Raw genomic sequence first — 23,975 nt, forward strand, 5'->3', positions numbered from 1 at the left:
TTAACATCCCTACATTTTACTGCAACCAAGTTATATTTTATAGCTATAAAAAAGCTTAAAATATATAGCAGGATATCTCAGAAGCTTATAGTAATTCCAACACCTAGAAAAATGATGCCTTTTATTTGATGACATGCCAATTACTGAAGTAATAGAGACAGAAATCTGAGTTGGATGTGGGTATGCTTACAAAAAGTATCTTTCTCACAAATAAAGGCAATAATGCTATGAGGCATTTAGAACCTGAAAGACCATTCACATGTACATGTATAGTGACACTGTGTGTTTAAAGATTTAGACACTGAAATATACTCTGTCTCTTTATAGTAAAACTACTCATCTAGTCTTAGAATTCCAAAGGAAATACAATAAAAACAGTAAACTAAATAATGAGAAAATAAATTATAAAATGTCAATTTCTAATTTTTTATATTCCATAAAAAAAAAGTATCTTTGCATAGGTGGAGAATGCCCCTCCCAGAAGTTACACATTGTTAAACAAAACTCTCAGGGTCAGACATGGACTACCTTACTATAAGTTACTGATCAGGGAGGCCTCAAACAGGTTGTTTTTATTGCTTTGGTTGCCCACCATAACTAGATTATAAGACTATATTGCTGAAAACAACATATACTTTGGTTACCAATCTCAAATTGGCTGGGAAACTTTCTCTCTGCTAGCTAGCTTTCACAGAGCCAGAAGATGCTGTGCTGCCCACTAGAAGAGAAAAGACATTAGTTGTCTTACCCAGCACTGAACCCTGTTTGCTACAGTACCAGCCTGCCAGGCAGCATGTGCCCACTGGCACAATGACGATTGGAATGTTATCCAACTGCTTTCTGGTTGTATCTAAGGTTGGCTCCATGGAGGGAATTCATGCCCAAACTCATGGGCGCAGAGACCATGGGCCTTAGTAGGGAACCTACTGTTGTGGTTTTGCTAAATAATCATGATGTCAAACTTTCTTTTAAAGAAATGTGTTTATAAACATAGATTTGCAGTGCTCTTCACCTTGGCCAAAGAAACAGTAGGCAGTATCAATACAGACTCATAAACTACTCAAAATGCTCATACAAGACTGAGTGTTCAATAGCAACTCCCCCACCCGAAGGCTCAAGGAACAATACAAAGGATGAGCTGAAAAAATGAAAGAGCCAGAAAACAGAAAGGAATGCTGTGAAATGTAGTCATTTGGACATGGCATGACTATTGCACTCAAGAATTCATACTGGCTGTGGTTACCCGCACAAGGCCTACAGAAGAGCAAGCCAGCAAAACTCCAGCATGGATGAGGAAGTGGATCACAAGGCCCTATCCCTAGCTGAGGAGCTGTTGGTAGCTGCTGGCTGGTATAGGAAAAAGAGTCATTTTTTTTCTGAGGATGTGGCCACTGGTAGGTTGCCTATGTGGATGGCCCTATACACATGCAGGTAGCATTAACCGAACTTGGTAGGGATTTTTGCTGTTTTGTTTGGGTTTTCTTTTTTGTTTTTACTTTAATTGAAGGACATGAAGTTAGAAGAAGGCCATGTTGGGGGCAGTCTTGGGGGACTAAGTAAGAGGAAAGGGGGTAGCTAAGATCAAAATGCACCATATATTCCTCAAAGAATAAATAAAATTATTCTTAGCAAAGACAGGTATTTAACAATAAAATACATGATTGGCTGCTTTGTTTCATACAATAAACTTTGTAATGGCTTAAAAGGAATGTTTAGAAATATTATTGTCTTAGGGAATAATGTCTTGGCTATCCATTTTTAAATGCAGGTTTTGTAATGACCTGCATGAGGACAATAAAATTTCATTATAACACAATGACTGTGTATTTTGAGTAAGTCTGTACGTAAATGGTGACATGAAGAACAGAAAGCTATGTTTGACAGGAGAAAAATCACACTGAACACACTGTGAGCATTCAAAACAAACAAGAGTTATATTTACACTTAAAACTCCCCAACATATATATATATATATATATATATATATATATATATATATGCCTTTTAAGAAGACAGATCAATGTGCAAGTTACTTTAGAGGGGCTAATGGCTGGCCTTCCATACATTTTTCATTACCTTACTTTTTAAAGGTATTTTAGAAACAAAACACACTTTTGGAACAGTGCCTAAAAAGTCTCAGAAACAAAAGCTATTATTGCCAATAATACTTGACACATAGTTTTTACTTTTAATTTGGCTCAAATGTATTCAGGGGTTCTAATTAAAAACTGAATGAATCAAGTTAAAGCTAATGTTTATTTTCTGTGGTCTGTAATGTAGTGGGTGTGATGACCACACAGGCATCATGACAAATGTTGGGGAAGCGCTGCTGACAGTCAGCTCTGATAAGGGGAGGAACACAAAGCTGGATATGCAGCAGTAACATCTCAGTCTCCCAGAGATTAAGACAGTGCTTCTGAAAAGTGAGGAGACAGAATTGAAGATTCCTTCCAGTCAAGCGTTAGGAAAAGCGATTATGATAGGTTTTCAGGCCTCTCCAACTTACAGATCTAAATAATAAAGACATAAAGAAGTGTTTTCCCACTATGCCTTTCAACGACTTTTCAACTTATCTTTGACAAGGGCACCAAGCACAAACAATGAGAAAATGCATTCTGTTTGTCAAATGGTGCTAGAACTGGCTGTACATAAGAACACACAGCCAGGCTCTTACGTCATATGCAAAAATTAATTTTAACTCAATTAGATACTGAAATACTAAGCATAATGAATGCTACAGTGGAAAAGCTCTTTGGCAATGCTCTGGCTGGTGTTTTTTAGGATATGAAACCAAAAGCAAAGGCCACCGATAAAAAAAAAAAAAAAAAAAAAAAAAAAAAAAGCAAATGTGATTGTGCTAAACTCAAAATCCTTGAACAGCAAGGTACACAGAAGAAAAAAAGCATCCTGCAAAATGGAAAAAGATCCACACATCATATTATCTGGTAAGGGTCTAGTATTCAAAAAAAATAAATAATCCAAACAAAGATCAGCAAAAAAGAAATCCAGTTTTTTAAAATAGGTAAAGCTGGGCTAAGACACAACTCAGCAGTCCTGAGCACTCACCACTTTTTCAGAGGACCTGAGTTGGGTTTACAATACCCACACTAGGATGCTCACAACCACCTATCACTCCAGCTCCAGGAAACCTGATGCCCTCTTGTAGCCCCCTCAAGTAACAGTACTCAAGCACACACACCCACACCCACACCCACACCCACACCCACACACACCCTAAAAATTGTAAAGTACCTGAGTAGGTGCTTTTTAAAAGAAACTACCAGCAGGCATGGCAAAGGTGCTCAGTGTCACACATCAGGAATACACCAGTCAAAGCCAGAGTGAAATATCATCACTGCATGTTAGTAAGGCTGTTATCAAGTCGACAACAAGAGGGGCTGGAGAGGCAGTTCAGTGGTGAAGAGCACTAGCTGCTCTTCTAGAGGATCCCACTTGGATTCCTAGTACCCACAATTAATCATCCATAAATCCAGTCCCAGGTGATTTGACAGGTGATTTGACACCCTCTTCCGGAGTCCATGAGCACCAGACACACAAGTAGTACACAGACATACATGCAGGCAAAACACTCATAAACATAAAATAAAATTTTAAGATAAAAAAAAGAGTTGACAAGGGTATAGACAGAGGGGACCTGTGCATGCCAACAATAAAAACATAAATTGGGACATGTATTACTGCAAACGGCAGAGGTGTTCCTCAAAACACTGAAGACTGCCATCGATAGATTCTGGGAACTAGAGACAGTGCTACCAGCTGTGTAACCACCACTGAGCTCACCAACCTACAGTGGACAGATCCAAGCTCATGGTCATACAGACAGCCCTGGTGAAACTTGGTGGGTCACAAAACAAACTGAATCAGTATGTACATAAGGACAAGTTCTGTACCCAAAGCAGGAGTGTCTGAGAGCAGTAGGGAGACAAGAGAGGATGGAGCTAAAAGTGGTCACTGCGCATTATGTACATACATGAAACTGTTAAAGACAAATTTAATTAAGGCAAAAAGGTTGAAAATAGAACTGCCATATGACTCAGGGTCCCTTGCTAAGTAAACATCCCAAAGAAATGAAACTGGCATCTTGAAAAGCCATGTGTACATGCATGCCCATTGCAGCACTGTTCCCAACAGCCAAGACACATTAACAACCTAAGTGTCTGTCAGTGGATGAAAGAAAGGACATGGCTACATATTTACAATGGACTGTTATCGTCTCTCTCTCTCTCTCTCTCTCTCTCTCTCTCTCTCTCTCTCTCTCTCTCACACACAGAGAGAGAGAGAGAGAGAGAGAGAGAGAGAGAGAGAGGGAGAGAGAGAGAGAGAGGGAATGGAAGAGAAGGCTCAGTGGTTTGGTGCCCCAGATCTACATGAAGGGTCAAACCTAACTGTAACTCATGTCCCAGGGGATCCAACACCCTCTACTGGCTTCTGCTGGCGCCAGGTACACATGTGGTACACATGCATATACACAGGCAAAACATAATCAACTCTTCCCAATTCCTTCCAGTTCTCCAACTTTATTCTTTTGGAGATGGTTTTACTACATTACTACATTGTCCTGGCTGTCCTCAAACTTGTGATCTTTCTCCCATAGACTCCCAAGCTGCTGGGATAATAGACACATGCCACAATACCCAGCCATCAAGTTTCTTTTTTCCATTTTGCATATTTCATATGACAACTTTTGACTCTTAAGCAGCATCTGAACTTATCATTCACTGTGGGAGAGAAATACTATCTCCAAAGGCAGCTGTCCAGGAGACACTGGGAACTACCTCCTGGCTGGAGCCTGCAAAAAAGCGAGCAATGCAGACCTGTGCAAGATGCTGGGGAGGCAGACCCTCGGCACAAAAGGAAAACATAAGACACAAGAAAGACCAGAATAATATGAAGAAGATTTTCCAAATGGAGATGTTTCGTGGAAACAAAATGTAAAACTGAAATCTGCACAGGAGGCTAGGAAACAAAGAAACTGAAATAACAAAACACAAAACAGAAACTCAGAGGACAAAGAACGATCAGTCACAGAGGGAAAACTGAGATGGGAACAACATGGAACATTTCCTAGAGATCAAGAGGTAATGCTGAAAGACAATGTTTTCTCCCCTAAACTGTCAATCAAGTAAGATGAGAAAATAAGGAAAAGGAGGCTGGGGAGATAGCACAGTCAGTCAAGTGACTGCTCTGCAAGCACCAAGACCAGAGTTCAGATCTCCAGCACGCACATGACTTCAACACAGGCATGACAGAAACAGGCTAACACAAGTTAGCTGCTATCCCTGTCTAGTTGAATCAGTGAGTTCCAGGTCCTACAGAGAAATTCTGTCTCAGAAAACAAAGTGGGGGAAGGGGGAGGTGAGGGAAACACCCAATGTGACCTCTGGCACTCACACACACAGGCACACATGCAAACACACATATACACCACATAGCTAAAAAGGGTAAGAGCTGTATAGATTCAAGGGGGAAATTCTCTATTCACCAATATTGCAAATATCCATGTAAAAATAATTACAAAAAAGTACTTAAAAATAACTGAAAGACATTTATTTTTTAAAGTTTCTATCCCTAATTAGGGAATTACCAAAGTCACAGGCAGATAAATATAGATCGGAAAGTCAAGACATAGAGAGCTTGCTAGCCCTCCATGGGTCCAATCTCCACTATCACAAAAACAGTATTTTAAAGAGTTAATTGTATTTCTATTCCAGTATCTAACAATAAACAGTGGGAACCAACATTTCAAAATAGCATCATTTATAACAGCTTTAAAAACAAAATAAAATACTGTGCTAAGAAATAAAATATGCACAGGATCTGTGATTAAAAATAAAGAACACTGACAAAAGAAATTTTAAAAAAACTTATTCCTCTAAAAACTCATCATTAAATCAAAAATAATCTTAGTCAATACACCAGCAGGACTGTTTGTAGATACTGAAAGTTGATTTTTCAAATTTATATTAAAGAAAAAGAAACTAGAACACCCCCAAAAATATGAAAATGAGAACAAAGCCATTGAGCTCAGACTATTTTTTGGTTTGGTTTGGTTTGGTTTTTCAAGACAGAGTTTCTCTGTGGCTTTGGAGGCTGTCCTGGAACTCGCTCTTGTAGACCAGGCTGGTCTCGAACTCACAGAGATCTGCCTGCCTCTGCCTCACGAGTGATGGCATTAAAGGCGTGTACCACCACCGCCACAGACTATTTTTTAATTGTGTGTATGTGTGTGCACATAAGTGCCACATGAATGCAGGGCCTGCATAGGCCAGCAGAGGGATCTGGTCCCAGGTAGCTGCAGTTGGGGTTTCTGTGAGTCACCCAACATGGCTGCTGGAAATAGAACTTGGGTCCTTTGAAAAAGCTGTAAGCACTCTTAACTGTGAGCAATCTCTTCAACCCCACTCACTGCCCCCACTAATTTTTTTTGGGGGGTCACTGAGAAAAGATATCTCTCTATGTAGCACCTGCTGTCCTAGAACTTGCTATGTAGATAAGGCTAGCCTCAAATTCACAGAGATCCCACTGCCTCTGCCTCCTGAGTGCTGTGATTAAAGGTGTGCACCACTATGCCTGGCCCTCTTACAGAAAAGCTCCAGTAATTAAGGCAGAGGGATATACTGACATGAGGACAGACAAACAGATCAAAGGAATCTGAGAATTCAGAAAAAGACTTAGACAAATACATGAAATGATTTTTGACAGAGGGCAGAAGCAATTTGGAGACAAAAGGATAGTGTTGGCACACAGTGCAAACATGAACCTTGGCCCTGCACCTTGCACCTGCACTGAAAGCAGCTCAAAATGGATCTCAGACTTATATGCAAAACATCAACATTGCATAAAACATTGACAAGGAACAAAAGAGGGAACATCTGTAATTCTGAATCTGTCTATAAATTCCAGGCACAAAACTGAGCGTGGGGTCAAGAACGTCCCAAATGATACATGGAACATCAACAGCTTTGGCTGTGTGGGACACACCACTACGGGGAAAAAAAGAAAGACAGCTATAGACCAGCAGAAACACTGTCCCATCACAGATGCCACAGAGATCTAGAATTAGAACTTCAATTGGAATTCAAGTTCCCAGTGAAAGGAATGCAAGCAAGCACCTCTATATGTTAAAACTGAGAAAAGGCATTTCTAAAGGATGCATGCCTACCTATAACAAGGTTTTATGCCTGGAGTACAAGGAGACCTCTATCTCTGTCTTCCCTTGGATAGAGTACAGTTAAGCAAAATAGCTAGACACTTTACCACTGAATACATATGCATGACAAGTACATGAAAAGCTATCAAAACTGTGTATTAAAAACACAAGACAGCACCACAAACCTACTGCAATGGTTTTATGAAAAAAAGAAAAGAAAAACAACTGGTAATACTAAGTGCTAAAGAGTCTGGAACTGCTGACCCCAGCGCATTCCTGGTAACGCAGAACAATGCTATTCCTTCAGATGCTCCCAGAAGGCAGGCCAGAAGTAACTCCCAGCTCACCTCAGATGTACCATAAATAGACGAAAAAGGAATCTTCAGCAAAAATATCAGCAAGCCAATCCAGCAGCATATCCAAAGGATGACACATGAGATTTATCCCAGGAACTGCTTGCCCATCAGAAGATTAATGTAATACAAAGTATGAGTAGAAAAAGACAAAATCTGCCGATCATTTCCAACTCTGTGAGGTCAGGCTCGAGGGGCACCTTGTGACACCACTAACTTTACATTCTCCCTGTATTTGGCTTATGGGAGCTTATGGATGCTAAGTTAGTACCTACCATACACCAGGGGTTCTGCTCAGCACTACTGCTGACTCACAGAAGACAAGCAAGAATATAACTCAGTAAATGTTAAAAACAAGCCTCGCATGGGAACACAAAGAATCACTGCCGGGGGGTGTAAGGAGACTATCTCATTCATATTCTTAAATTACAGAGGTATATTTCAAAGGGTCAAAATTAAATCATGTGGTAACAAATATGCTAGCATGCAGAAAAACTTAAACAGGAATATTTGACTTTCTGCCTCGCTTTACCTCTCACCAAAATCTTATCATTTTTCTTAGGTCGAACAGCTATAAATTTTTGAAAAATATGTTTGGGACAACCTGCCCTGTACCTTATGAGGGCCCAGAATCCTCTGCCTGAACTTCTCAACTGTTTCTTGACCCATAGCCGACCAGGCGTTGGCAAATGCTTCTGCTTTGTCTTGCGTAAAATGAATATTCTCCAGTTGCTGCTGCAGTGCGGCTGGCTTTACATTGTGGTACACTGCCTGTCAAAGGGGAAGCACACACATCCTCAGGTTTATGCAAAGACCTTGAGATGTAAGCAATACATAAGTATTTAAAGCAAACTAAATACTCTGTGTGTGTGTGTGTGTGTGTGTGTGTGTGTGTGTGTGTATGTGAGAGAGAGAGAGAGAGAGAGAGAGAGAGAGAGAGAGAGAGAGAGAGTGCGTACACACAAGCTCACACGAATTTGGGAATAAGTGCACACGAGTGCAAGTTCAGGGCCTGTGGAGGCCAGAGGCACTGGACCCCTGGAGCTGGAGCTATGGTGCTTTTAAGCAGTTGGAAGCAGATTCTGAAAACTGAATTTGGGTTCCCTGCAAAAGCACTAAGTGCTCTTAACTGCTGAGCCATCTCTCCAAGCCCAGCATTAAGACAGTTTAAATTGAAAAGACTCCATGGCCCTCTTGCAGGCATTTTCAACGGTTCTATTAATAACAATACACAAAACAAAGAGCTAAAACTCATGGTTAATAGGCCTAAGTTGCTTAGGTTAAATGTTTCATTTTGCTTGGGGTTTAAAGAATACTAAAATTATTTGGTAAAGTTTGATTTCATTTACCTCACTTAATTATCTAAGGTTTACAATGGTCTCGGCAAACACATTTTCCCAAGGAGTCTTCAAAACTGCCTTTATCTTCCAACCACAGTTACACATAACAAAAGAAAATTCTAAAATAATTTTAAGAATATCTGTTCTGTTCTTTATATAAATTGAGAACAATGTTCCCACAAACCCCATCCTGTGCTGCTCTGTTCAACTACCTTTCTTTTCCTACTGGAGGTTCACCAAGCCTAAGAACCGGTCATCATTAAGATCCCCATTAGGGTTGAATATGAAGAGTCCCTCACAGGTTCAAGTGCTTGAGCACAGGTCCCAGCTAGCAGCACTCTCTTTGGAAGAACCTGCTCCCACTGCCCCAGTCACAAGCCGCTCCCACCTCCATGACTTCCCAAATGCATTACATCCTTTGAAACCCATCAACCAAAATAAACCCTCCCTGTTCTAAGTCATGTATTTGGTCACAATAACAACAACAAATAAGAGAGGAAAGTGGTATCAGGAGTGATAAACCTGACCAAGGGGTTCACAGGCCTTTGTAATTAGTATATGGGAGGAATATAGGTGAAAGGGATTGGGGCCACAGGCTAGAAAAGATTCAGAAGGCTGCAGGGAGAACATGACGCTGATTCTGAGAGAAATGCTGACAAGAACATCAATGTTCAAGAGGCTTCAGAGAGGAACAAGGACTCTATCAAGTCATTCATGTTACATTCTGACAAGCCATGTGGCTACATTCTATATGTGTCCTGATTTTTGAGTGAGGCTAAATTAAAAAAATAATGAACTGGGGGCTGAAGAAAGGGCTCAGCAATTTAAGACCACTAACTGCTCTTCCAGAAAACATGGGTTCAGTTCCCAGCACCCACATGGCAGCTCAGTAACTACAGCTCCACACACTCTTTTGGCCTCTGAGGGTACCAGACATGCACATGGTGCACAGACACATTTGCAGACAAAACACACAAAATAAAGTAAAAATAATGCATTCACATTTGTGAAGGAAATTTCAAGGCAGTATACAGTCTGTGGAGTGGTTACTGCTTGCTACCCTTAGCCAGGTTTTGTAAGGAAAAATAAAAAGAGAGAAACATGGGGAAAAAGGAGCTGGAACACAGTCAGAATTAAGGACAGGACAGGTATGAGGGATACAGACAAAGTGGCTCTAATTGCTGAAGATTAATGAGATTAAGAAGAAACCTTGGACTTTACATTTGCACTGGGATGATAGGAATGATACCCTGGGAACAAGATGCCACCCACTGAAGGCTCTAGGGCATAAAACTGAAAACCATTCATCTGAAAGAAGAGAAAAACACATAGTGCCTAAACAGAGACAGCTCCATGAGAGTGTTCTCCCACACCAAGGATGCTGCAGCTGTGGTGAATGGACGCTAAGCTACCTCAGGCTTTGCAGCAGAAACTGGCAGCAACACCCACACGGTACTGGTTCCAACGATATACAGAATGCAGGAGTTACAACATTATGGACATTTGCAGCAAGGTTCCAGAAAATTAATGAGAACAGACAGTGTGTAGCAGGGTGAGACTCCATGCATGGAGTTCCTGACTGGGCTGTTCACAAAGTTGCAAAGATGAAACCGAGGTGTCATCCACCAAGGAAAGCTGCAGGTGCCATGTGAAGCTACGCCAGGCCCAGATGTGCCACAGGAAGCAGAGCTGTAGATATGCCTAAGCCCACTGGAACCCAAATTATGCCTCTGTAAGTTCCAGAAGCTAGACGTGGAACTACAGAGCTTACTGTTTCTCTGATGTGCATTCATCTTGCTTTGGTGCAGTTTTTCCATGGCATGTCACCATTCTTCCCTTGTGAAAGGGGAATAATTAACCTGCTTTACTGAACATTAAAAATATGTAACTTGGCATTTGTTTGTTTGTTTGTTTGTTTGTTTGAGATGCAATGAGCATGTGGAGGCAAAGGATGGGCTTTTATGGCTTCAATGCGAAATCTTCCCCACAGACTAGTGTGTTTAAAGGCGGGGTCCCTGGCTGATGGCTGTTTTGGGGAGGCTGTGAACCTTTAGGAAGAGGGCCCTTACTGCATCACTGGAAAGAAGGCCATTTGTGTTAGAACCCAGCTCCAAGTGCAGGGCACGCTCTGCACTTCCCAATCTTGGGAAATACAAGTACTATGCCTCCGTGGACAGGAATGTCCATGAAAATATCACCACATCCCTCCACACTGGATCAAACTGTGAGCCAAAATACATCCTTCCTAAAGTTTCCTTGGGTGTTTGTCATGACAACATACCACCTCTAACCTCCATCAGGTGGTAGCGGATGCCTGACAGCTTGTCCTAATAGTGTCTGCTCCCTGCAATGCCCGTGAGACTGCAGTACTCCTGAATCTTTTATTTCACAAATATCCTATTTAATAGACTGATAGGAATTTTCTAAAAATCTATTCTAAGTTCAGCTATGTGCTAGGCTTATAAAAAGAGGTGCAAAAAATGAGATCCTGGCCCATACTATATTCAAATCTAGTGACAGAAACAAAAGTGACATGTGTGAAGTAATGGAAGACTAACAGTGTGCCCTCCTCTAATGATCAAAGAAACACAAATAAGGGAAGGCAACCGGACTATGAGATCCCAGCTGAAGTGACAGGACTTGAACAGGGATGAAAATAACGGAATGAGTTTCAGAAGAAAAGCTATAGAAAAGCAATTCAATAGTTAAAAAAAAAAAAAACCACAACATTATTTCTTTTCTATATCCTCCTAATCAAATGCATACCACCCTGTTCAACTTCTTCAATGAAAAGTGTTCACTTTTCCAACTATACCAAGAAACAATGAGTTAAAATCAGATGAAGGCCCAATTCACGCGGTTAAATATTTACTACTGCTAGATCATATTTATTTCTGCAGAATGAAGTACTATGGAAAGAAGCCATGCACTCAAAATGTTTCAGTATATTGAAACTCTTGATTAATACATCTTGATAGTTTCTATCTTCCATAGCTATATAAAAATATAGAAAGCCATGGGTATTAAAGTCATGAAAATATGCAGTACATAGGAAATTAAGGAAATAAAAGTACCTGCTCCAGAATAAACGATATTATTTCCAGAATGAGGTGAAGCTCTTGTTTCTCTAGAGAGAATGCAGCCTGAAGTTTTTCTTCCTCTTCTTCACTGAAGCTGCTCTCGGCCTACAAACACAGAAGCAGTCATCCCAGAGCGCACATTCACAAGACTCACTTATCCATATAGGAAAAAAGAACCTAAGAGAAAAGGCCACAGTGAAAGCCAACCGGCATGCTTATAATCTAAATTACAATACGTGTTCTAGACAACTGTAAGTGGAATGAAACAAGTTTTTCCTGGTGACATAACTGATCACTGGAAATCCGAGCTAAGAAATGGCTGGGTTTTCTGTTTTAATTTTAGGACACCTCAGACATCTGTGCTTTACATTTCTGATATCTGGTTTTCCTAGTTCTTTCACTTCATCTTTTAATTAGCAGTCACTTGTTGAAACTGCTGACTTCCCCATCACAGCAGCACCTTCGTTCCCCAATTCACCTTCACTTGTCTGCCTTGCTGTTTCAGTGTGCCTGGCCAGGAACCCCAACAGCTGTCTCTGCAGAGTGAAGCATACAGCAGTTATATCAACAGGTTTCCTGTGGGGACCTAAAATCTCTGTGATGGGGTCAAGCACAGAGGCCTTTTCATTAGGTGAGATGTAACCACTAACATCACAGGGCACAAATATCTGTTTCTAAGTTCTCAGCTTCAGAAGTTTGTGTGACTTCCCCCAGTTTTTCCCAATGCAGAAGTTCTGATGTGTAAGATGAGACACCATAGATTGTTTCTGCTACTGTTATTCCTGCATCTCACTATCTACATCACAAAGTTACTATAGGCACAAACTTAGAGTTCCTATGCTGGTTTTGCATTTCTCATGTGAAAGAAAAGAATTAACGCCAAATTATGCATCGAGTGCCAACTGTATAATGAGTAATGCATTGGGGAAAGGAGCTATATATAGGTAAGAAAAGACTCTCAAGGCTACAAGCAGAAAGACTGGTGAAGAAGTTTAGGGATTCGGTTGTCTTCTGAGAAATGAGTGCTTGCAATGCAGTGCTACAGTGAACTGAGAATCAACCAAACATACTGGAAGCACAGAGAAGAGACCAGCACAATGCTTGAGAGTGAAATGGCAAAATTCCTGAAAGGTGATGTTCTCTCAGTGAAGCAGGGAAGAAAGGCATTTGGAAGCAAGGAGAGGAATGTATACACAGCATATGGCTGAAAAAGGCCCTAACACTGCAGTAAATGTGCACTGTCCAGGGTGCATGTTGTCCACTGCCATGTTCTAATGGATTCACACACAGTGTTTAGGATTTTGTAGTTTTCTCCATGTGGTATGGGAGAGCTACTGATGTTTCTAAATGCTGTTAAATATGATCAACACTTTTAAAAGAGAAAAACACTTAGAAACATTACTGGAATGGTATTATTAGGAATCAATAAAAGGCTGGAAAAATGGTTTGGTGGATAAAAGTGCTTGCTGCTCTTGCAAAAGGCCCATGTTCAGTTCCCAGCACCCACATAAGGCAGTTCACAACCACCTCTATCTCCAGGGTATCCAATGCCCCCTCTGGCCTCCATGGGCACCAAAAACACTTGTGGTGCACATACATACATGCAGCCAAACACTCATACACATTTAAAAAACAGAAATACATAAATGTAAAAAGAAACATCAAAATCAAAAAGATTATGAGTAACAGATACTAGTCCAAAGCCAGGAAACAATAAGGATCTGAAATAAAACTATGTGGAAAACTTGGATTTGAGGACAATTCAGAGTGAGCAGATTATGGGTCTGAGGCTGTCTCCTGGCCAATAAAGGAAAAGGGTAAGAGACTTGAGATAACTGGATGTTATCTCAAATGTGCAGAGCATTTCGTAGGTGCTCCACAAACATGGTCAATGCAATATTAGAACCCAATAAAGAACATAAGTTGAACTGGTTTCCAAATAATGACTTAATTACCAAGCATCCACATGGCCAAACCAACTGTACCCTGGATATAAAAGCAAAGAGAAAAACCAGAGATTAAATACTAATTGAGATGCTGTGGAATAATCCTTTTGTACACTGTGAAAATGTGTTGCTCTCACTGTAAATGCAAGCTAATTGGCCAATAGCTAGGCAGGATTTTCAGGACAGAGAGATTGCTGTAAAGAAGAAGGATGGAATCTGAAGAGTCTCCAAAGATGCAGACAGAGGCCAGATGAACATGCTTTGCCAAAAGAAGGTACAGCCACATGGTAGAGGGTAGATAAGAAATATGGGTTAATTTAAAATGTAAGAGTTAGCTAGTAACTGGCCTGAACTATTGGCTGAACATTTATAATTAATAGTTAGCCTCTTTGTATTTATTTGGGAGCCAACTGATGGGACAGAGCAGGCTGGCAGTCCTGACAAAAACTCTGCTTACAGTGAAAAAAAATATTGACTGAATTATTTTTAAGATTTATTGATTATTTGTACATGTATGCATGGTGTCTTCATGAGTTTACATGCGCCATGTACCTGTAGGAGCCCATGAAAGCCAGAAGAAGGCATCAAATCCCTAGATCTGGAGTTACAGGTGGTTAAGAGCAATTAAGTGGGTTCTGGGAACTAAACACAAGTCCTCTGTAAGACCGATACATGCTCTTGACCACTGGGCCATCTCTCCAGCCCTGAGCTGAACTATTGTTACCAGGAAGAACTAAATCAGCCTTTTCCTAAAGTATGTTTCACAGAACGTTATATACCAAGACAAAACAGCTACAAAGTCAAACCTTCGCCCTTAAATATATGACCCAAACATTAGAATGCAAAATATTCTGGAAAGCTCCATTTTCTAAAGTTAATTATAGAATATGAAGTTTTCCAAACTTTTGACCAGAGAACATTACCAAATCTTTCACGGATCTAGAGTTCCTGAGAACACACAAAAGAACAATATTTCCTATATTCTCCAAATATTCAGGGGAGTCAGAGGGGTCACAAGCCACAGGAATACAGAAATGCAAACCTTCAGGTGGAGCTTTTGAAGAATTCGGATAAGAAGGCGTGGGAACCGTCCGGTATCTATTGCATTTATCAGCGGCACTGCTTTCTTCATGCTAAATAAATTTGTAAACAAAGTTTCAAAATAAGTTTTAAAATGTATTTGCCATAGCTGCTTATATGTTTTAATTTCAACAACTTCGGTAGCTCTGTCCTCTTATTGAAATAAAGTGAAAAAATGACAGTCAGGTAACCAATCTGAGCATTTCCAAAAAGATGTCCTTCCCCAAAAGCATTCCTGTTGCAAAGCACATGTGACAATTTTCTCGTCCCAGGCAAATTACTTGGGGAGGTACATACCCTATCAGGGAATGGCAGTGATTTAGCAGTGGGAATGCATGCTACCAGTTAATCCAAAATAAACTCTTAAAGGAGTATGAAGAAGGACACAGCAAACTAGGGAATTACACCAAAAGCATAAAGGATAATGATGGGATATAATGGTTGGTGGAGGGGGAAGAAAATACATACAAAATTATTTAGAGTGCACAGTTACTTTAAGACCTGTGTCACTTGTGATAACCAATTACAAATTGTGTGGTGAGCACAATGGCATACATACTGAATATGCCTTCACAGTGTGTGCTCCCCCAGGACAAGAGTTTGAAGAAAAGAACTGGCCTGTCAGATCCAATGACAGAAGAAAAAACTTTAAAATACCGTCTTCTTCCCAATGCAGGAATGTTGTGTTCAACTTTCTATACGGTTGCCAGCATTCATGAGTATTTCTTCTTCCTCCACAAACTGAGTCGGGTTTTGCTGAAATAATTTTGTTTTAAGGGGGGGAAATCTGAGTAGGATGTGGTGGGGCGGCCAATAGTGCAGCTTATTGGGAGGGTAAGGCTGCACGGATCCTGGGTCCACGAGTATGAGGCCAGACTTGGCAACACAGTAATAACTCCGCCAAAGAAAATCTTTAAAACTGGGCTTTGCATCACCACCAGAGCCAGCCAGTCTTACCTAACACACCCAAAAAATTAAAAACTACCTATAATGAAAACACTATTAATGGTGCCAAGACTGCCTAAATTCACTAGTGCCTGAATTGCCTGGCTTGGTTTTAAGTGGCTATTAACACGTGTTATTTGTTAATCTCGACATAGTACCAGCGTGGGCCTTTCTCACCATCATCCGGTCTGAAATGACTAAAAACAGAGGGTACTTTTCCAAGAAACTGGACAGAATTCAGGTGGCATCTAGTAACTTCTACTACCTGCACTACAAAGTCACTCACATCAGTATCTCCGGTACAGACCAGCGGGGCCAGAGAGGCCAAGGCTCCCTGCAAATTCGGAGCAGGTGAACCACTCCAGAATGGAAGCAGGCAGCTCCCACCCCTCCTTCCCCGCCCGCCCGCAGCCTCCTCCACGTCCCGCCCACTCTCCTCCATGTCCGGACCACCCTTCTCCATGCCCCACTCACCCCTACGCCCCGCCCACTCTCCTACACACCACGCCCACACCCTCCTACACACCACGCCCACTCTCTTCACTTCCCGCCCACTCCCTCCACGTCCCGCCCACTCCCCTCCAGACCCCGCCCATCCCTCTCCACGCCCCACCCACCTTCCTCCGCGCCCCGCCCACGCCCTCCTCCGCACCCCTAGAAGTCTCTCCGCAGCTCCCCTCCGGCTCCCGACCCGGGTCAACCGCACCACAGCAGCAGGCAGCGGTGACACCCCTGCTCCAGCCCAAACAGGGGCCCTCAGCCTGACCGCTACCTGGGGCTCTCCGGCAAGATCAGCACCGCAGACGCCGCCATCCTCAAAGCTTCCTCGCCCGCGCGACTGTCAGCTGCGCACAACCCAGCCAATGACGGCGAGCCTGACGGAAGCCCGGAAGGGACAAGTCGCGCCGCCGGGATGTTTGCGCTTTGGAGCGGCGGCGAGCAGGACTCCAAGAGGCTTGTGCATGGTCCCCAAAAGGAAAGGAAGGTCATGGTCATCATTTCTAGCATGCTGACCGTTTCGGAATCCGGGCTGTACATGTATATTTATTTTTAATTATATATCTGCATCCCTGGCTAGCCGTATGTGTATATGCGTGCATTTTACGCACGAGTATACATGGCTGTGCATACACAGACGTAGTATATGTAGCAATGTACTTTTTTTTTTTTTCCTCAGGTTTAGTGGAGGGTTTAAGCAACCTCCGAGGCATCTACGGATGGAGAAACGGGCCAAGGAGCATGCATGCCCTGTCAATAGAGGTTATGCTCCCAACTCTGCTATTGACCCTCCTGTGTCTGCATCCCCGGAGTTCTCTGTAGAACGCAGTTCTGGCGTTGGACATCTTGGTCCAATTCCTTCTACAGTGGATTCATTGAGTACCTAGTGTATACTGTCCATTGAGTGCCAAGCATTGGACTAGGCACTGGGGGCTCAAACAGATAAATTGTTAGCAATTAAAATGGACACGTATTTGTTGGGACTCTTTTTTGGGGTCCAGCATAGCATAGAAGAAAGACAAAATCACCAGGAAATGTATAGTTAAATTTCTCACGAGAGAGTAAGGAGACAATGCATTTTCACAAAAACCCTTATCTACCTCAGAAGAAACTGGAGAAGGATGTTAAGGGGTGGGGGTAGCAGAGTAGAGCTGGAAAATATGAGAAGCTTCCTGAGCCTGCAGAGATGAGGAGGGTGTTTCAGCAGAAGACAGAATGAGCAAAGGCTGAGAATTAGAAGAGCGATTTGACTGGCATGTTAAAGACAGTCCGGAAGTTAAGCTAGAAGCAGCTTTGGTGAGGGACTTTGGCCTGTGCATTTATCTGCGGAAAAATGGGTAGCCATTAAGGTTTAAGGGTTTGAGTGTTTGTTTTTAAGATTATGGTCAGAATGATGATCTGATTGGAAAGAGATAAAGGGACAACTACACAGGAACTTACTGCACTAATCATAATCAAATCCCGTGAGCATGAAAAGGCATTGGAAAAGCACATGGGTTAGAGTTACACTCCAATAGTAGACTGTTCAAGAGCTGGCAAAAGATCGAATTTAATTTTCCTTCCTAATTATGTTTTGCTGAAATTATTATTTAAATTAGTTGGCATTTCTGGAGCAACGAAACAACACTGTAACTGAGAGAAGCCAGATTGCAAATTAAAAGTGAATAATCCCCACGTGGATAATTGAGTCAATTATACAGTATGTTGAACACATACAAATACACTTAGTTCCACAACACTCCACACACTCCCCCAATTTATGCATATCTGAAAAAGATGTATGTGAATCTACATAATTATGGGTCTGTGATCCAAACACAGATTGCCTTACCTGGCAGAACTTTAGAGGGGTCCAATTTCTCCTCAGTCTTTGAAACATGCTCCTTGTGTCTTGATTCGTTGCTGAAGTGAAGTCACTAACCAATTAGACCTGGTTCAGATCCCTAGGGAACTTCAGCCCTTCCTTGGCTGTCTTGAAAAACATAGCTGGGGCTTTAAAAAAGAGGTTCAAATCCTAAGTCTGTGTAGCCTCATACACCTTCAAAAGCCTGATATGTGATATGGAGGTGACAGAAATGTCTGCTTCCCTGGATTGTGGTGAGAATTAAGGAATGTGGTCTGTACCTTTGAGAGACACTCTGTATTCAGATACAGTATGTAGGACAAGGTATAACCAGTTGCAAAAGTCCTTCCTTTCTGCCCAAGGGAGCTGGGAACCAGCCACCTGACCTGGTCTCCACAACCCAAAAGAATGCACAACTTCTGACTCTCTCCTTTTAAGAGATCATGTCCACAGACAAGAAGCCCACCCTAAGGCTGGTACACCAAAGCTATTGGCAGAATGAATTCCCACAACACTTCCCTTTTTTGTGTAAAGGTTCTAAACCTAATACAAAACTACATAGAATAAAGAACAATTATCAAGTATTGTCCAAGAGAAAGAAAGGGTAATAACATACACAGAAATGGAACTACAACCAACAAAAGCAACACCAAGCAAGAAATACATACTCTCCTTAGAGTACATACAAAGCACAGACCTCCAGAGTCTTGTGCAGAGAGGCACTGCTGGCCACAATGGTCTATCACACTGATTCTCTCCATATATAATGATGACTAATTGCCTACTGGTATAGTGATGCTGTGAATAATTTCACCCTTTGAGTATGAGTGTCCCCTAAGCTAATTCCATACTGTCTGGTATATGGGCACACATGTCCATGAGAGGGTCCTTAAAGTTGTCTACTGGTGACCACTTGCTGTAGAATGGGGACTGACTGGAGTCAGGAGCCTTCCTTCAGGAAAACCCTCCAAGTCCCGCCCACACCTCCCTCCACACCATGCCCCTTTCTGTGAGGAATCTAGATTAATTAAGGTGGGAATGCCCACCTTGCATAGGGAGTACCATTCCTTATGCTTCGGCCTGTACTGAATAAAAAGGAGAATGCAAACTTGGCAGCTGCATTCATGCCCCTCTACTTTCTGACTGTAGACACAGTGTGATTAGTTACATGATGCTCTTGCCACCATGTCTTTCTGGCCATAATGGACTGCCCCAGCAATAAGCCAGAATAAACCCTTACTTCTTTAAGTTGCATTGATTGGGCATTTTGATACAGCCATGAGGAAAGTAACTGACATGAACCAGACCAGAAACTAGAGTGTCCAAATACTTCTGACATTTCTGATTCTGGTCAGGACAGAACCACAGACAAGAATCAGAACTGCTTACTTTCAGGATCCCTGCCCTAGACCTGCCCCATGGCTTTCTAACTCCTGTTGAAAGGAAATGTAGCATACCCTCCCTCTTTTTTGGGAACCTGTCTTTCCTTCTATTATGAGCTTGTTCCTGTCTGGAATCCCTTCTGTTTTCGTTGGTCTCTTCTCAAGGCCCTTTTGTGTACTCACCCTCCTTTCCTCCAATAGACATAATTTATATTTTTGGTATGTAATAAAGTAGGGTAATTTCTGAATATTTCTTTCTGAAATCTCCTCCAACCCTAACTGAACTCTGAACACACCAAAGAGCCACTCCAAAGTCATACTTCAACATCCCAGGCCCAAATGCAAGTGATTATCTTCAGAAATTAACCAACAACTGCTCAGCCATGCCAATGGTACTGTTACTGGACCCTGGAGGTTCTACAACCCATGGGCTCCACAGTGAAACAAAGTGAGAAACAGCTATTGTTAAAGAGCTTGGGAAAGTGGAGCACAGATAATTTGTATCACCCTGGTTTACAAGAAGAGAAAGCGTCTCACACCTTTTTATGGGGCCTGAGGTAGAAGATTTCAGTGTGAAGAAGCTCTTCTGTCCATTTATGTGTTCCTTGGAGGATTTGTAGGCAGAGGTTGGCTCTGTCCTCTTTAAAAACCACTTTCAGGCCCAGCGTCCTGTGTCCCCAGTAACATTCCAGTATTGGAAGTGAAAAACTGATGGAAACACAAAGGAGGAAATATCACAAATGTCTCTCCCTGAACTCAAAGTACAGAGTGACTAGGGTAGGCTGTGACAGGTTGAGGGAAGAAGGTGGGTAGGTGGGGTTTTGGAAAGGCTCCTCCTTCCTGGTGAGGCATGGCTCCTTTTTTGTATTTTTTAAATTCATTTTTATTTCTTCTCTGTATTGCTATCTTACAGTTTTTGAATCCCTGGAATTCAGTCTCACTAAAATAACCTGTTAAGGAAGCCCTTTGATATATTTTGTCAAATTAGACAGTGTATAGGCATTTTGTACTCTTCTGGGCTGTCCTGCCTATGGCAAGCTAATTGTCTAGCCAAGGGACATTTAGTGTGGTGATATATTTTTTATGATCTAATAAAGCCATAGTCTTTCTTGTCCTCCTTCAAACAACAGAGTGCACACCAACACTCAGTCACAGTTGGCAGCTTTGTTTGGTAAGCTGTAGACAGCACTTACCTCAGAGGTGTGAGAAAATCAATTGGGGTGTAACCAAAGAACAACGCCTTTGTAGATGGTAAACATGTCACTGTCATTGTTCGTTCCGTAATTTCTCCCCAGATTTCAAAGGGCATGACGTTTTTAGAGTGTGCATTTTTATCTGAGAATTAGTTATGTAAATGTTCCCATTTAGGGGAGATACTTGGAGAATAAGGACTGCTTGAACACAATCTATGCTCTGTGTATTTGCACAGTGGGCTGTGATGTGGAAAGGAAACAAAACGTTTAGGAAAAGAAAAGAAAGAGAAGTATCAAAGCTGCAGGATGCATGGGCTAGTCAAAACCTAATTTGTGTTCACTTTCAGTCATCAAATGGAGGGAAGGGCAGGGGGCAGGATGGAACCCTTAATTAAAATGAAACACAAATATACTTTGTGCTACAGGAATCGATCTCTTTCTAATCTATTCTCTAACTGGAAGTTGAAAAAATATATGGAATTTTCACCTCTCCATTTTCATTTGCACCTCATTTCCTCAATTCTACCTCCCAGGGGCCACCGCCATTTAAAGGACTGATGTTCACACATGAAATGTGTGAAATCCTGACTGGTTTCTTCAGCAATTTTCACCCATGAACGTCATTTGAAAGGGACTAGTGCTTCCTGGGTAGACAAGGTAGAGTTGTTTTGTTTTTTTCTGTGTTCTTAAGTTCACTAACTAGTGGAGGAAATAAAAGCTAATAGACATCACTAGCAGACATCAAGAAAGCAGCAGGAATGGAGAAGAGCAGCTTCGCTTAATACACTAAGAAAAGATCCTGCATTGAACACTAAATGTGCTCCTCACCTTGCTGAAATGGTGCTGGGGAAAGAAAGTGCTGGCAAAACCCCAAGAATCCTCTTTAGAGTCCCCAGTTCATGTTTTTATGTCCATGATACCTGGTGTAACCCTGGTCCCACCACGAGCAGAATTGGAAGTCAGTGGTTAGCCAAGGGAGAATTGTGGACCTCCCTGGAGAATTTAGGTCTGTGGGGGCTGATGCAGATCATGGTGGAGACTAGAGGTGTCTAGGGAGTGCCTTTTTAATACTGTTGATTGAATGGCAAAGGGAAACAATAAGACAAGAAAAATTACACCTAAGAGAGAGAAAAGGCTAGATTGCAGTCATGGGACAAAAGACTTCCCTCATAGCCTCTCTTTGTTGTGTCAGGACCTGACACTCTGTCGAGGCTTCCCTGTGCTGAGCAGAAACTAAAGAAGAGCAGTGCACACCCGTCCCCACCCCCACCCGGCTGACTCAGGAGGAATCCGGCTCAGGGATGTAACTGTGAAGGAAGGCTCTGCAGCCCAAGGGTGCCATCTTGGTGGTTAGACATGGCCTGACAAAGTGAGCAAATCCTCTTGTTACAGGTCTGTTAGCAAAAGCTTAACAGAGAAAGGTGAAAACTGAACCCACCAATAAATGCACTATCAGATTCCCTCTAAGCTTTTATTAAAACTAAGTAGAATTCAATACTGAAACATCCACCTGGCATTCAAAGTGGAAAGACACATCGATTTTACACACATAGGCAAAAGAACCAGGAAAGCTTTGCATGATATCAGAGAAAGCAGAGCCTCGGCAGGCCAGCCCAGGATAACACAAGAGGGAAGGTAAAGCACCTTGGTGACTGTGGATCATCCCACAGAAAACCACTAATAGGCTGACCGTGTGCAAATACTCACACATATGCAACTTACACAAAAGCATGAAAATGCCAGATGAGTGCTCAAGAAATAACCTTACGTGGAAATTAACAGTGAACAAGAACTAAAAAACTTGATGAAATGAAATGAGATGTGAAAAACAGAGCCAAAGGAGCTGTAAAACAACCAAACTCACCACCTCCTGCTGCATTAGCGACTATAAGAGACAGAATGGACAGAATTTTAAACTCATCCCATATGTTGCACACGAAGTACTTTGAGGTTTAGATATCCGTGGTCATCTGGAGAATGGGGTTTGACTAATGGTCAGGGTGTTTATTTTCTTTGATGAGAGATTATCTGTAATGTCTGCTTTGGATCTTTCTCCATCACTTGTATTTCCAGTAGTGAGTTATTTTCACACAAACAGTAAAGCCATCATTCAAACACAGTGAAAACAAAGGGAACTGGTTACATGTAGACTTTCTTTTCCCCCAAACATTAGGTATTAAAAACTTATCTATTAAAAAGCATTGACCTTGGGTGAGATTATGTTCTTTGCCTATTTATCTATCTGTAGTGTTTCTAAGGCATTGTAAAAACAAAATACCTCTCTCCAGACTCCTTTCTGGAAAAGTGAGAGCCTAAAGTCATGTTTTAAAAATGTTTTATTTTGATTATTTTTAATTATGTGTTTGTGTATGTATATGTTTATGTTTGCATGTCTCTGTATATGTCTGTGTGTATGTATGTGTGTGTATGTCTGAATATGTGTCTGTATATATACACGTCTAAGTTTGTGTTTTCATGTATGTGTGTGTCTTTGTGAATGTATCTGAATATGTGTCTGTTTATGTGTATATGTCTGTGTGTATGTATCTGTGTGTCTGTCTGTGTGTATATGTGTCTGTGTATGTGTCTGCCTGTGCCTGTATATATGTATATGTGTGTGTGTGTGCATGTGTGTGTCTATGCATGTGTCTGTGGGTGTGTGTATATGTACATGTCTGAATATGTGTATGTGAGTGAAGATGTCCACAGAAGTCAGAGGCATTAGATCCTCCTTACACTGGAGTTATAAGAGGTTATAAGCTGCCTGATGTGGGTGCTGGGGATCAACGTTTAGTTCTCAGGCTCTTAGTACCTGAGCTTTTTCTCCAGCCTCATAATGTCGTCCTTATAGTACCTTATAAGGAACAGTAATTCATTAAACGTTTTCAAAATTTACTTAAGACTTTTTTGTGTTAAAAGAAAATCTGAAGTAAATTATTAATACTACTGCATTTGAAAAGAATCCAAACACATATCTTCAATATAGCCACCCATATTTTATTTACAGAGAATTTTTAAAAGGCTTTCTCTTCACTGTTTGCTTAGATTAGTAAATTGACAAGATGGACTCAGTTATGTTCCTTCGGGATCAGAGCCAGCATAGCACTACTAAAGTTAAGTGGTGGTTCTAAAAAGACAAACAGG

At 41.6% G+C, this 23,975-nt stretch overlaps 2 protein-coding genes across 4 annotated transcripts in view; one reads left to right on the forward strand and one right to left on the reverse strand.

Moving 5' to 3' along the window:
• The window catches only part of Commd10 (COMM domain containing 10), a 118,660-nt gene extending 101,869 nt beyond the window's left edge, over window positions 1-16,791 (reverse strand). Inside the window, exons 1-4 of one of the 3 annotated variants that reach the window (XR_004768344.1) lie at window positions 16,685-16,754; window positions 14,933-15,023; window positions 11,939-12,049; window positions 8,140-8,295 (exon numbers count right to left, since the gene is read on the reverse strand). Coding sequence is in view for 2 of the 3 variants with exons in the window: in XM_027400870.2 (XP_027256671.2) it covers window positions 8,140-8,295; window positions 11,939-12,049; window positions 14,933-15,023; window positions 16,685-16,728 (402 nt within the window). In the remaining variant the exon portion in view is untranslated. Of the gene's footprint in view, window positions 1-8,139; window positions 8,296-11,938; window positions 12,050-14,932; window positions 15,024-16,684 lie in introns of all 3 variants that reach the window. The other 2 variants (XM_027400871.2, XM_027400870.2) reach the window with 2 other exon arrangements.
• Window positions 16,356-18,087, forward strand: LOC118238176 (extensin-like). The gene is made up of 2 exons (XM_035438729.1): window positions 16,356-16,900; window positions 17,093-18,087. The coding sequence occupies exons 1-2, from the start codon at window positions 16,356-16,358 to the stop codon at window positions 17,298-17,300; spliced, it is 753 nt and encodes a 250-aa protein (XP_035294620.1). The 3' UTR covers window positions 17,301-18,087.
• The last annotated feature ends 5,888 nt before the right edge of the window (window positions 18,088-23,975 follow it).

This window comes from Cricetulus griseus, chromosome 2 (genome assembly GCF_003668045.3).
Source record: "Cricetulus griseus strain 17A/GY chromosome 2, alternate assembly CriGri-PICRH-1.0, whole genome shotgun sequence".
NCBI lineage: Eukaryota > Metazoa > Chordata > Mammalia > Rodentia > Cricetidae > Cricetulus > Cricetulus griseus.

Excerpts from the sequence above, each read along its gene's own strand:
- LOC118238176 (XM_035438729.1), top strand. The coding sequence starts at position 16,356 with ATGTCCGGACCACCCTTCTCCATGCCCCACTCACCCCTACGCCCCGCC. Across the intron at positions 16,901-17,092 it reads GTCCCCAAAAGGAAAGGAAG|GTTTAGTGGAGGGTTTAAGC; the intron begins GTCATGGTCATC and ends TTTTTTCCTCAG.